Raw genomic sequence first — 14166 nt, 5'->3', positions numbered from 1 at the left:
CTTGAAATCAATTTTGTGGGTGCAGTAGGTGGTCATAAAAAATAAATAATATGTTCAGATAGAACTATCAGTTTGATTATATCTGTTTTCCCCCATTGAGGTAAATTAAAATCTGCCCATGCCCGTGTGCTTTGACTTTATCTCCAACAGTGAAAGAGTCCATTTGCAGTATTTAAAAAACATACATTCCTCGTGTAGAGCAGTCGTCAAATATAATCCGTAGGCATGCCACTGTAGTTGTAATTAAGCAAATAATGTTCCAAATCTTTTTCTAGCCAGAAAGGATTTTCTAGAAACAGACATTGAGCTTTATAGGTAAAGAGAACATTTATTGTTCAACTTTGCTTCTATTGGTATAATTGAGTAGTTAAGTATTTACCTTAACCATTTTTTGGAGGCAGTACTATTTAATATTTGTGTATGCTGACAGTAAACATTTGTTCTACCTTTAAAACGGCATTATTGTATTCAAATGAAGAGGAAGATTTTGAGTTTTATACTACCTGTTTTTTAAAGCCTCATTTTTTGGCATCCTAGAGACAATTTTCTACTAAAGTTTGTTGAAGGGTATAAAAAGATATCCAAAACAAGTCTAATATTTTTATTTGCTAAGGAACCTGAAGAGTCCAAGGCTAAAAACAACTCAGAATGTAATTAGATCTCAATTATATGGGGCAGTAATCTTCTAATAATTAATTTATTTCTATTATTCATTTATTTGTAATTTTTTTAATGTTTATTTTTAAGAGAGACAGAGTACGAGCAGGGGAGGGGCAGAGAGAGAGAGAGACATACACAGAATCTGAAGCAGGCTCTAGGCTCTGAGCTGTCGGCACAGAGCCCAGTGCGGGGCTTGAACTCACAAACCGCGAGATCATGACCTGAGCCAAAGTTGGACACTTAATCGAGTGAACCACCCAGGCGCCCCCTAGTAACTAATTCAAAATCATTATGTTTCTTGGACAGAAGGATCTTGACTGGGATATTGAATTTCAACTTTCTTTAATCCTAAAAATACATTGAATCAGGCAGACTAACAGTCATTATTTAGGTTGCAAATAAATTTTATTCTTCTGATGACTTCTTCTAGTTAGGTTATTCATTAAAACATGAGCCCTCAATTGTTAAATTGCCATTTTTATTTTTAAAAAAAGAGTACTTTTTTTTTTTTTTTTTTTTTTTTTAACGTTTACTTATTTTGAGAGAGGGAGAGAGAGAGAGGCACAGAGAGAGAATCCCAAGCAGGCTCCACACTGCCAGCTTGGAGCCTGACACGGGGCTGGAACTCATGAGATCATGACCCAAGCCAAAGCCAAGAGTTGGGTGCTTAACTCACTGAGCCACCCAAGTGCCCCAAGAATAATTTTTTTTTAAATTCCAGTATAGTTAAAATAGTGTTATATTAGTTTCAGATGTACAATATAGTGATTCACCAATTCCATATATTACTGATAAGCTCATCATGGTAAGTATACTCTTAATCCCCTTTACCTATTTTACCATCCACCCACTCACCTGCCCTCTGGTAACCAACTATTTGTTCTCTATAGTTAAAGTCTGGTTTTTGGCTTGTCTTTTTTTTCTCCTTGTTTGTTCTGTTTTTTAAATTTCATATATGAGTGAAATCATATGGTATTTCTCTCTCTCTGACTGCCTTATTTTGCTTATAATTATACTCTCTAGCTCCATCCATGTATTGCAAATAACAAGATTTCATTCTTTTCTTGTGGCTGAGTAGTATTCCAGTGTGTGCGTGTGTGTGTGTGTGTGTGTGTGTGTGTGTGTGTATCTTTATTCATCTATCGATGGACACTTGGACTGTGTATGTAATTTGGCTATTGTAAATAATGCTGCTACAAACATAGGGCTGCATATATCCTTTCAAATAAGTATTTTCATATTCTTTGGGTAAATACTGAGTAGCTCAGTTACTAGATCATATGGTGATTCTGTATTTAAATTTTTAAGGAGCCTCCATACTGTTTTACAGAGTGGCTGCACCAGATTACATTCCCACCAATGGTGTAAGAGGGTTCCTTTTACTCTATATCCTCACCAACACTTATTGTTGCTTGTGTTGTTGGTTTTAGCCATTCTGACAGGTGTGAGGTGATACTTCATTGTAGTTCTGATTTGCATTTCCCTAATGATCAGTGATATTGAGCATCTTTTCATGTATGCTGGCTATAAAAGATAATTGTTTTCCTTTTTAGTTCAGTAGAAGAATATCATGTATGGTATATACCCAAATTTAAGATGCCTAAATTTGATATTTCAAAATAAAGATGGGAAGACATTCTTTATAAAAGGACTAAAGCAGAGGGGCACCTGGGTGGTTCAGTCGGTTAAGCTTCTGACTTCAGCTCATGTCATGATCTCCTGGTTTGTGGGTTCAAGCCCCACATCGGGCTCTGTCCTGACAGCTCAGAGCCTGGAGTTTGCTTCAGATTCTGTGTGTGTGTGTGTGTGCGCACGCGCTTGTGTCTCCTCTCTCTCTCTCTCTCTCTCTCTCTCTCCCTCTCCCTCTCCCTCTCCCTCTCTCTCTCCGTCTCCCTCTCTCCCTCTCTCCCTCCCCCGCCTTCCCCGTCTTGTGTGTTCTCTCTACCTCAAAAATAATACATAAAAGTTAAAAAAAAAAAAAGTTATAAAAAATAAAAGGACTAAAGCAGCCACTATGGAATCAGGAAATCAAAAGCAGACACTATGGAATATTCTGGGGTAGCCTTCTCATTGAATAGTTTATACATACTCACACAACAGAGAAGAGACCTACAGAGCATCCATAGGTCTTGTGAAAAATGCAGAAGCTGAGTAGCATAGCCTCTGGGATTCAAACACGCAGGTGTAAGGCTGTGTAGAAAAGAGGCCCAAAGACCTGGATTGTTTAAAACTCTTTATTCAGAGGGCATGGATTTAGGTGTAATTATTCAAACCTCTTGGTTTAGGTAGAGTTCGACCTTAGCACTCACAGAAATGAAATATATCAGCGTAAGGTATGATACTGAGATCCTGTTGCATTTATTATTTGATCATAGTTTGGCCTAAAAAAATATATCTCTCTTGCAGACAACACAGTGACAGCCATCCCTATGCAAGCACTGTACTTAGCACTTAATGTACATTCTTCCACTTAATGTTTATGGCAGGGCCTGATAGGGTTAAGGAGTTTGTCCATGTTCATATAGGTAACTAAGAAGTGGCAAAGCTGGGATTTGAGTCTTCTTACATGTTTTACTCACAATGTGCTCTCTCAAAGCATTTGACTTGGTTGGATTCTGAATAAAACTATTTTTGCCATTATTTCTATTTTAAAACTTTTTTGCTGCTATGTGTTTAATCGTTTTTGGTTTCTAGATCTATTTTGATGATACTTGTGGAAAGCATCTCAAATTTCCATATTTTTGTTTGTGTTTTCTTTTTTTTTTTTCCTTTCCAATAAGTGTGTGATGGAAAATGTAAGGTAGAAAGAAATTAATATACACAGGAGTTTTCCAGTACTCTTCACTGTATTTCATCTTCTGTTTTCTCGTTATGAATTTGAGCTAAGATATCTCTTTGCTTCTTTTCTCCTATTTTGTATTTATATCTCTTTGATTATCTGGACTTGAAGTTAGGCAAATCCTTTCTTCTTAATTCAGCTGATATGCACACACACATTTTTGAAGGGAATTTTTAAGAAAAAACTAAGGGAGGAGTGCCTGGGTGGCTCAGGTTAAGCATCCCGTTAAACATCCGACTTCAGGTCATGATTTCATGGTCCGTGGGTTCGAGCCCTGTGTTGGGTTCTGTGCTGACACCTCAGAGCCTGGAGCCTGCTTCAGAATCTGTCTGCCTCTCTCTCTGCCCCTCCCTCATCTCTTGTTTCTCTCAAAAATAAATAAACATTAAAAAAAATTTTTTTTAAACTAAGGGAAAATAGCTCAAAACAAATGAATATACATAAAATGAAAACGTATTTTATAACAAATACTAGCTGTAATTAATTATAAGCTAAACAAAATTTTTAAGTCCTACTCAACTGACTGATGACCCAATCCTGCCAAAACTGGAGAAAATGGTATTTTCTTTTTCATTATAATCTGTAGCCACTAGCAGGGAAAAGAAGGGAAATTTATCTCCATTCTTTTAAAAAAATAAAAAAAAAATTGGGGCGCCTGGGTGGCTCAGTCGGTTAAGCGGCCGACTTCGGCTCAGGTCATGATCTCGCGGCCCGTGAGTTCGAGCCCCGCGTCAGGCTCTGTGCTGACCGCTCAGAGCCTGGAGCCTGTTTCAGATTCTGTGTCTCCCTCTCTCTCTGACCCTCCCCCGTTCATGCTCTGTCTCTCTCTGTCTCAAAAATAAATAAACGTTAAAAAAAAAAAAAAAAAAGACTGTTAAAAAAATAAAAAAAAATCTCTCAGAATACACCATATTTAATTTCTTCTTGGTTGGGCACAGTGTAAAGAACATGGGTTCTGGCCTCACAAATTTTATTCAAATCTTGGTCTGGTCACCAAGAGCAATCTTGATCAAATCCAGTGTGCATTAAATGTTAATTTCTTTTCCCTTCTGTTTTTCGAAAGAGGCATAGAATGGTATTTATAGTTGGTTTTGGAGTCATAAATCCTTGAAGTATATTGAATTTAGTATGCTTTAATTTATCTGAGTAGTATGCCACAGGAATGAGCCTAGGTCTTGCTTAACATTTTCATAATAAAATCAAAAGAATATTAATGATGGACAGAAACTTCCCTTCTTTGGTTAAACGAGCTTAGTTGTCTCTTAGAGAAGCTAAGTATCTTTCTCTAAGCCATACAGCTACTTGGTAAAAAGAGGCACAAGAACCTAGATCTCAGTTTTATTCATGAAATATTTATGGAGTTTGTTTGGCAAACCAGGCAGTGTGCTAGACCCAGGGGAAATTATCCTAATTCTCAGAGAGCTCACAGACACTTGAAAGCAGACAAACATAAATTTAAGAAGGTAAGTGCTATGATGCAGGTGTGCATAGGAGGTTGTGGAGCATAAAGAAGGGTCACTGTTAGTATGGAAGTTAGTAAGTTTCCTGGAGGACTTGAAGCTTGAGTGTATTCTAAAGGATTACTAATTAAGAGTTAATGCCTTACCAAAAAAAATCTGCTCACGTTTGATTCCCTTTATTCTTCGAATGTTTTAGCACCAAGATCACTTTTTTTTTATACCTATATGTTACTTTTATTAGCAACCCCAACATTATTGCATGTAATCACCCTGTCCTGTAAGTTTCTTAATATCCTCACATCTAAGCAGAGTTTCTTTTACTTATTTCACCCATTTTCCAGGGTTATGCTTTACATTTTTCATTTTTCTTTTCATTTTCATTCTGCTCACCACTATTGGATCTTTTCCATTTTCTGTCTTCCTCCATGCCCAAACTTTCCTCCTTAAGCAATTCAGATTATATATACCCCCTTATTATAATCACTCCATCACAAACACCTTTAATTTTTAAATAATTGTGTTAAAAGTCACTTTGAGTTATGTAATTTCTATTATCTGAATACATAAAGCAAATTTTTAGAAGTATAGCCTATCCTGATTTAGACCTCTGGTCTGAAGATGAGAGTGGGTATGATTTGGTGATATGTATTCATATTCTTTTTAAAAGCAGGTTATCCAGGGGTGCGTGGGTAGCTCAGTCAGTTGAGTGTCTGACTTCTGCTCAGGTCATGATCTCACTATTCGTGGCTTCAAGCCCCTCATTGGGCTCTGTGCTGACAGCTCAGAGCCTGGAGCCTCCTTCAGAATCTGTGTCTCCCTCTCTCTGTGCCCCTCCCCCACTCATGCTCTGTCTCTCTCTCAAAAATAAACAGTAAAAAATAAATAAATAAATAAATAAATAAATAGATAAATAAATAAAAGCAGGTTATCCAGTGCATATCAAGCAATAATATTCATGTTACCAGAGCCCTTTTACTTTCCCACAATTTCATTTTATTTTTTAGGATGGTATACCAGAAGAACAATTACGAATGCATCTGCACTGTTGTTTGACGCTTTGTGATTTCTGGGAGCCAAACATTGTAATTGTCACCATTCTATGGGAATATTATAGTAAGAACCTGGTGAGTAAATAAAATATGAATGTGTTCCAGGAATTTGAAGAATTTGTACATATTTGAGGAATATTTTTATGGTTTAATTATGAAAAGTTACAGATTTTTCTTAAAAAATTAATTTTTCCAAGTAGAGTAGCTCAAAAATAATTGTTTTACCTTTCATAAGCATTGTTTATAGAGCATTGACATAAGGGAATGGAACATTTTGTCTCTTTTCTCTTAAGAGTGAGAGTAAGCAAAGGAACCAAAATTGCACCAGAAAGATATTTCTTTTTATTCCTCATTTATAAATGTTTTCTAACAATTACTGATTACTAGCAACACATTGAACAGTTAATGCTATTCTGAATAAGACATAGTCTTGGCATTTGAGTTGCTTATAGGTTAGTGGACATTGTGGGGAAGAAGTTACAGTACTGTGGAATGTCCAAGGACAGAGTATCTGACCCAGTGTATAGACTTGTGAAAGGCTTTATGAGGTAATTTTTTAACTGGAGAATGAGTAGAATTTTCCAGGCATAGAAGAAATGGAGTGTTCAGGTGAAAGGAACATAATGAACAAATGTATGAACACATAAAAAACTTGGTCTTTTCCTACCGTGTTAAATAGTTTTGGATAGGTCTGATATGACTATGGGAAGAAACAGCAGATAAGGAACATAGGGTAGTCAGTGACTAGATTATGTAGGGTTGAAGATAATGTGCAGGTTGAGTTATGATTTATTCCAGAGACATAGAAAACCAAGGATGTGACATATTGGGTACGTGTGTGAGAGAGTTTTCTGAAAATGCTATAAATAAATTGGGTGTTATATTAATAGTCCAATGTAATAATAAATGCTAATAATGCAGTGAGTGAGTAAAATAGGGGCAATGGATTTAGAAAGGAGAGGATATGTTTGAAAAATAAAAATTATAAAGGTAGGTTTATAGGATTTAGTTACCTGTTATGTGTGGAAAAAGAAGATTTGGAGTATTTGAGTTCCTGAGTAAATAGTGAACCCTTCAATCGAGATAGAAAATGGAAATGGGAGGTTTACAAGTAAATTACTAGTTTGAGTTTATACATAATAGAGCTTATTAAAAATAAGAAAAACACCTTTCTCTGAAGCATAATTTCAGGCTGATTGGAAAAATGACCCATTCTAGTTCTGAGACAACATGTGTATGAGTCCACAATGCTTGTCATATCTGAAAGCTGGAAAATACCAAAGTAAGATGGAGTCATGTCAAAAGGAGGTCCCATTGCTCCAATGCTGGGTAAATTTGAGCATAAGAAAGAATAATGATTGCTGTAGATTGAAACTTATCAAATACAGGGGCGCCTGGGTGGCTCAGTTGGTTAAGCATCTGACTTCGGCTCAGGCCATGATCTCACAGCTTGCCAGTTTGAGCCCTGCATCGGGCTCTGTGCTGACAGCTCAGAGCCTGAAGCCTGCTTTGGATTCTGTGTCTCTCTCCCTCTCTGCCCCTCCCCCACTTATGCACTCACTTGCGTGCGCTCTCTCTCTCTCTCTCTCAAGAATAAATAAACATTAATTAAAAAAACCCAAACCCTCATTATTCTGAAAACTATAAATGAGAATATAAACTATATTTAACAATAACCAAATTTCTAATAAGCTAATTAAGAAGTAATGATAGAATTAGAAAATCACTATTTTGTACATCTGATGAAGTAAGGCTTCTGGGCAGTGATCATTAATGGCTGCTAAAGTTGTTCAGTGAGAATCTTGGGGATCACTCAGATTAACAGATCAGGTTGATAAGACCCTCAATCTTAACGTCACAAAAGGAATGACCCAATTTAATGTCTCTTTTCCTAATTGCAACATGAAGTACCCAGTACTACCAATGGAATATTCTTATCAAAAAACTCAACTTGCATGAATCTGATCAATCCTTTAGATACAGCTACCAATTTTCAGAACAAATAGGGGATAAAAGACTACATTACATGACACTAGGGAGATACTAGCAGCTAAATCCAGATTGGAGAAAATTCTACACAATAAATGATCTAATATAAAAATAAATGGTATGACATAAACTCTGGGAAACTTACATAAGAGATTAAAGAAGCAAAGCAACCAAATGCAATGGATGGATCTTGTATGTTTCCTAATTTGGACAGACCAACTGTTAAAAAGACATATTGGAGATGTTTTAGGAATTTGAACAGCCCTTGGTGTCTCTGCTTTTGTGGAATTTTTATTTTGGCAGGATGTGTAGTACTGTTTGTAATTTATGTGATCAAGGCAAGTCAAACTTTTAGTGAGCTAATTGGGATTTCCATTTTTGTTTACTTGGATTTAATACTTATATTCTTTTCTTTTTTTCTTTTTTGCTTTTAGAATAGTTCTTTTAGCATCTCTTGGCTTCCTTTGAAAGGCCTTACACATATCATTAAGTCACCCTTGTCTATGCTAGAAATGGTGAAGACTTGCTGTTGTGATAAACAAGATAATGGCCTGTATAAATCCAGCAGTAGTTACACCATTTTCCTTTGCATTTTGGCAAAAGTTGTTAAGAAAGCAATGAAGAACAATGGCCCTCATCCTTGGAAACAAGTCAAAGGAAGGTATGTGCCATATATTTCTTTGTCATGAACGTTCACTCTGAAGAAGTGTTACTTAACTGTTTGTATTTTTAAAGTTAACTTGTGCTTAGAAGTCTTTATGGTTTATACATTTAAAATGTATTCCCTAGTGTATACAGGACAACAAAACATGCAGCCTTTTGATCCTGCCAATTTACTATAGTAAGGAACAAACCTAGTATCTAGAACTTGGGGAGAATTTTGGTTTATCTCATCTGTCCTAAAGATTGAAATTCCATATATTAAATATATTAGAGAACTGTTGTTTCTTTTGCCAAAATTAATTGTAACGTTATTATATAATTCAGTGCATAAATTTTATTCAAAATTACAGAAATAGAAAACCTTTCCAAATCATACACTGGCAGGTAATAGAGTCAGTCTGTAAAACTCTGCATTCTTTGAATTCAGCAGTCCCATTAGTCCTGCTTCCTTGAATGAAAACTAACCAGAAGGTAGAACCAAATAACTCAAATGTTCTCATTTGAGAAGAATGCCCAGTTTTCATTTCTGGTGTGGTAAAATAAACTTTCGGTCATATTTATCTGGTTTTTGTTTTTGAGAATTTTGCTTGTTAAATAGATATGAATTTTTATTGTCTTCCCTTGATCTACTTTCTTTATCTGTTAGCCCTTTTTCTAGCCCTCTTTGTAAAATATACTGCCCCCCACCACTTGCTCAGCTTATATAATGGGAGCTCTTGCAGAGTAAGAATTCCTTCATGTTCTAGGTAGGGATTTGTCAGGAACCACTAAATGAAATTCCTGTTTGATTCCCACATATGACTTGCAAGATGATGGTGATACAGTAGAATTTTTTTAGTGTATACTTTTTTTTAATGGTAACTTCTTTGTTAAACCTCCAAAAATTATATGGCTCAAACAGTAGTTTTTTTTTTCTGTTTGCCAGTTTATCTTTGAATCTTAAATCATTTTATGGAAGACATAATACTCAGAACTTTTATTTAAAACAAATATTTGGAATTTATTCAGTAACAGTTCTGTTATTCCTATCCTAATCCCTTAATTGATGAAGTAATCCTTTACTTCGACTAGTAAATTATATTAACACAAGAGATTTTTAAATGGGGAGTCTTGCACATTTAAACACTAACCATTTTATTTTATCAATAAGTAAAAATAATTTTTCCAGCACGTTGAATTGTCTTAGGTATAATTCTGGCAAGAGCAGGTCTTTGTGAGGGGTACAGGGAGAAAGAGTTTAAGGAAAATTGTTTTAAAATTGCCCCATTAAGATTTTTTTAAAGCACATCAAATTGTACTTAAAGGAGTATATATTTGGGGTGTCTGGGTGGCTCAGTCAGTTACGTGTCCATCTCTTGGTTTCAGCTCAGGTCATGATCTCATGGTTCGTAGATTTGAGCCCGTGTCAGGCAGTACATTCATAGTATGGAGCCTGCCTGGGATTTTCTCTCTCTCTCTCCCTCCCTCTCTCTCTCCCCCTCTCCCTCCCCCTTTCCCTCTCCCTGTCCCTCACCATCACCCTCTCTCAAAATAAATAAACTTTAAAAAAAAGGGGATATATATTCTTTCTTATTTGTCAATAAAAATTAAAAAAGAAAGGTGATTAAGAGTACTAAAATAACAGGAAAAGCCATGTGCTATATGAAAAGAACTTATACTGTCCTTTGGGGAAGACCACTGAATCCTTTTAATCCACTCATAGATGATTGCTGCTTCACTGAGAAATTTGAAGGTATGAGTATTCTGTGAGTATTTTCAAAGTAGAAAAAGTGACAATGGCAACATTATAATGAAGAATTAGCTAAATTTACAGTAATGAGATTGTCATGAGTATTGAGCTGTTATTTTAAAAGGTTATTTTAAAAGCTGTTATTTGAAAAATTTTTAAGGTAATTTTGTTTTGTTTTGCAGAATATATTCTAAATTCCATCAAAAAAGAATGGAAGAACTAACTGAAGTTGGTCTTCAGAACTTTTTCATCCTTTTTCTACTCTTAGCAGCTGTTGCAGAGGTGGAAGATGTAGCAGGTCATGTGTTAGGCCTCCTGAATTTCCTCAAGCCTTCCTTTATAACATCTCCTCTCATTTGGAAGGGTCAAGTGGCCTTCCTCTTGATGTATATCCAGAAAAATCTGGACATTGGTGTTTTGGCTGAGAAATTTTCAGGTGCTTTTCGAGAGAAAGCAAAAGAATTCTTGGTATCTAAGAATGATGAAATGGGACAAAGACAGACTCTCTGGACCCTTCTTTCCATCTATATTGATGGTGTTCAAGAAGTGTTTGAGACTAGCCATTGCTTGCATCCTTCCCATGAAAAACTGCTTAATGATGGATTCAGTATGCTTCTGCGAGCTTGTCAAGAATCTGAACTTAGGATCGTGTTGAGCTTTCTACAAGCTGTTCTGGCCAGAATCAGGTACGTTTTCCAGTAAATACTCTAATTTATCGATTTATTTTATGTCATCACCTATGTTGATTCTATATTAAAACTTTCCTTTCGATACACTCATGAAATCCAAATGGAGAGAGAGGAGTTGGTTTTATGTTGGCATAAGTAGTTTCCAAACTGTTACTTTGAACAGTAATTCTTTAAAAAGAAAGTTTATGTGCTAACACATAAAACTAAACTCCGAGCAGCTCTGGTGCAGTCCCCGAACTGCTTCTTTGCCCCTCCTTCCCTTTTTACCTTTGCTAAAGGAATAGTATTATCCAAAGGAATGTTTCAGATAGTCTAAACAAGATCATGAGCTCAAATCTAAGGTGGCTTCTACTGAAACATTTGCATTTTGTGCCCTTAAGGAGAGTTTGACCACCCTGTACCATTAAAAAAAAAGGTAAGCTTCTTTAAATTATTTTGCTGCAGAGTTCTAACCTCAACTGCATGAAATATTTCCAGGTAAAACAATTTATTCTGAGATTAAAATAAGATTTTTCTGTTGATAACACCAATCACCCATATAAAACACTGTTTTCAGATCCACTTAAATACTGCTTTCGTTTTACTCCACAGAAGTAAAATCGTTTCTCATAGAATCTTCCAGATTTTTTTCTTCTCATTTATAGGCTAAAAACACAAAACAGATGATCTTTGTTCTGCACCTGCCTTTTTTCACTTACTGTTTCTTTTTTTTTTCTTCAGATCGAATAAATCTTTCGCCTTTCACTTAATATTTCTTTGGCAGCTTTCCATGTTAGTAGATGGATACCCATCAAATTCTTTTTAATGGCTACTTAGTGTTTCATTATATGGTTGTACCAAACTTTGTTTAACGAATACCATAATAATGTCAATTTATATTGTTTACCACTTTGTTATTTTAAACAGTTTTATTTAACATCTTTATATGTGCCTTCTCTGTGTATTTGTGGAAGAATAGATTAATTTCTAAAAATGAATTGGTCTATGCGCATTTAAATGTAGATAGATGATACCAGATTTTCTAACCCCCCAAAACAAAACATAACAAAAAAAAAACTTGTGCCAACTTTTACACTCCTAATAGTATATGAGAAAGCCTCCTTTCTTATTTTTAGATTAGCATATGGAGTATATTTAGAAAATATGCATTCTCAGATAAGAAATTAAATGCTGAAGTTTGTAAAAATGTTAATGGAAACTTGGTAATAGGAGAATGGGACTAATTTCAAAAGTTGGAGAGGCTTTAAAAATGTAAATAAAAGTAAGAAAGTAAGAAATTTCTTCTTTATTTCTTTTTTGTTCACTAACTTCTTTTTGTCTTTAAGCTCCTACCTAGGACTGTTTTGGTTATTCTTTAAGAATGATAATTAGAAACACAAGAATAATTGTTGTATTCTTGAAAGACATACAGTATACAAATACTGTACTCATTTATTTCTTTGCCAACCTTGTCCTGCCTGTTTATAGATGAAGAAATGGAAACATGGACTTTCTGTGACTTACTAAAATAGGTCTCAGTATCACCACTCAGACTCTAACCAATCACAGCTACCTTCTTACATTACCGTTGTTAAAGTTTACAAATAACTAAACAGAAACTAACCAAACCATTATATATATATATATATATTTATAAATCATAAGCAGTTAAATGATATTTGCAAACTGTAAACCTTAAAGTGTTACCTATTCATATATATTTATGAGTGCTTTTAGCTGTTATTTTTGCTACTAAAAAAAGGGGGATAGTGCTTTTTGTTCAGTTTGTTTTTATGTTTTTACAAGTTATATATTTTTTAAATGAGTCATCAGATGGAAAAAATGATCACAAAGAGGCATGGAGACAAGTAAATCATGTTTTATTTGCAGTAATTAAAAATTTTTTTTAATGTTTATTTTTGAGAGAGTGAGACAGAGTGTGAGTGGGGGAGGGCCAGAGAGAGAGACACACAGAATCTGAAGCAGGCCCAGGCTCTGAGCTGTCAGCACAGAGCCGACGTGGGACTCGAACCACGAACCATGAGAACATGACCTGAGCTGAAGTCAGACACCTAACAGACTGAGCCACCCAGACGCCCCTATTTGCAGTAATTTATCTTTGATTTATTATCAACATTATTCCATCTAAATTTCATTTCTTATAATAAAAACAAATTTTTGCTCTTTAAATTCAATTTGGTAAAAATCCTTTAGTATTAAAGCCAAAACTATTTCAAAATGTTGGAAAAATTCTGCTTGCAAGTATCTTATAAACTGTAATGCATCTCTGGTAATCATGGGCATTACTAGTCAAGTACAAAGGTAGGAATCAAGGATGCATGTTGAAGATTATTGATTATATAAGGCGAAAGCAAGTATACATTTATATTAGAAATTTCTTTTAACTAGATCTCCTTTGGGTTTGTAGTCTGCTATCATCTAAACCAAGGGCATTGATCTGTAGGACTAACCTATGAAAAAGACACAAATATATTTATGTTGATAACATTTAATTCCTTGCACACATACCTACTTTTAGTTTTGTTTTATAATGCTCAACTATGATTAAAAACAGTTGCTGTAAGTGACTGTGTAATCATATATCACTTCCGTTGCCATAATTGTAGAGCATTTTTAGCAGAGAGAAGAATGAGCTCAATGTGTTTGAGTAACAGTGAGTGGAGCATGCAGCTCCTGGGTGGCTCAGTCGGTTCAGTGTCTGATTCTTGATTTCGGTTCAGGTCATGATCTTACAATTTGTAGGATTGGGTCCTGTGCTGACAGTGCAGAGCCTGGTTGAGATTCTCTCCCTCCCTCTCTCTTTGCCCCTCCCCCACTCACATTTTCTCTCAAAATAAATATTAAAAAAAGAAAAGTGCAGTAGTGTGGGGAGTCTTCATTAAAGCTGTCATCATGTAGGTGCTACCATCTTTTAATTTTCTGAAGCTTGCATTGTAATTTGCACACAGTTCTTCGGTGAGACTGATTAAAGTATATAATAAGAGGGACTGTGACTTGGATGGTTTTGTTTTATTTCATCAGTTTTAGAGCTTCCAAGGCAGATACCCTGAAGATGGACAGGCTTTTAGTTTCGGATCTTTGGGGAAAG

The 14166-nt window shown here is 35.3% G+C and overlaps 1 protein-coding gene across 4 annotated transcripts in view; it reads left to right on the top strand.

Annotated features, from left to right (window-relative positions):
• Positions 1–14166, top strand: part of MMS22L (MMS22 like, DNA repair protein) — a 133879-nt gene that overhangs the window by 32893 nt on the left and 86820 nt on the right. For all 4 annotated transcript variants that reach the window (XM_058734774.1, XM_058734772.1, XM_058734773.1 and 1 more), the window contains 3 exons: positions 5964–6083; positions 8432–8658; positions 10572–11075. In XM_058734774.1, the coding sequence (XP_058590757.1) occupies positions 5964–6083; positions 8432–8658; positions 10572–11075 (851 nt within the window). The remainder of the gene's footprint in view (positions 1–5963; positions 6084–8431; positions 8659–10571; positions 11076–14166) is intronic.

Source organism: Neofelis nebulosa, chromosome 6 (genome assembly GCF_028018385.1).
Source record: "Neofelis nebulosa isolate mNeoNeb1 chromosome 6, mNeoNeb1.pri, whole genome shotgun sequence".
Taxonomy (NCBI): Eukaryota; Metazoa; Chordata; class Mammalia; order Carnivora; family Felidae; genus Neofelis; species Neofelis nebulosa.
This window is presented reverse-complemented; position numbering and strand designations above follow the sequence as displayed.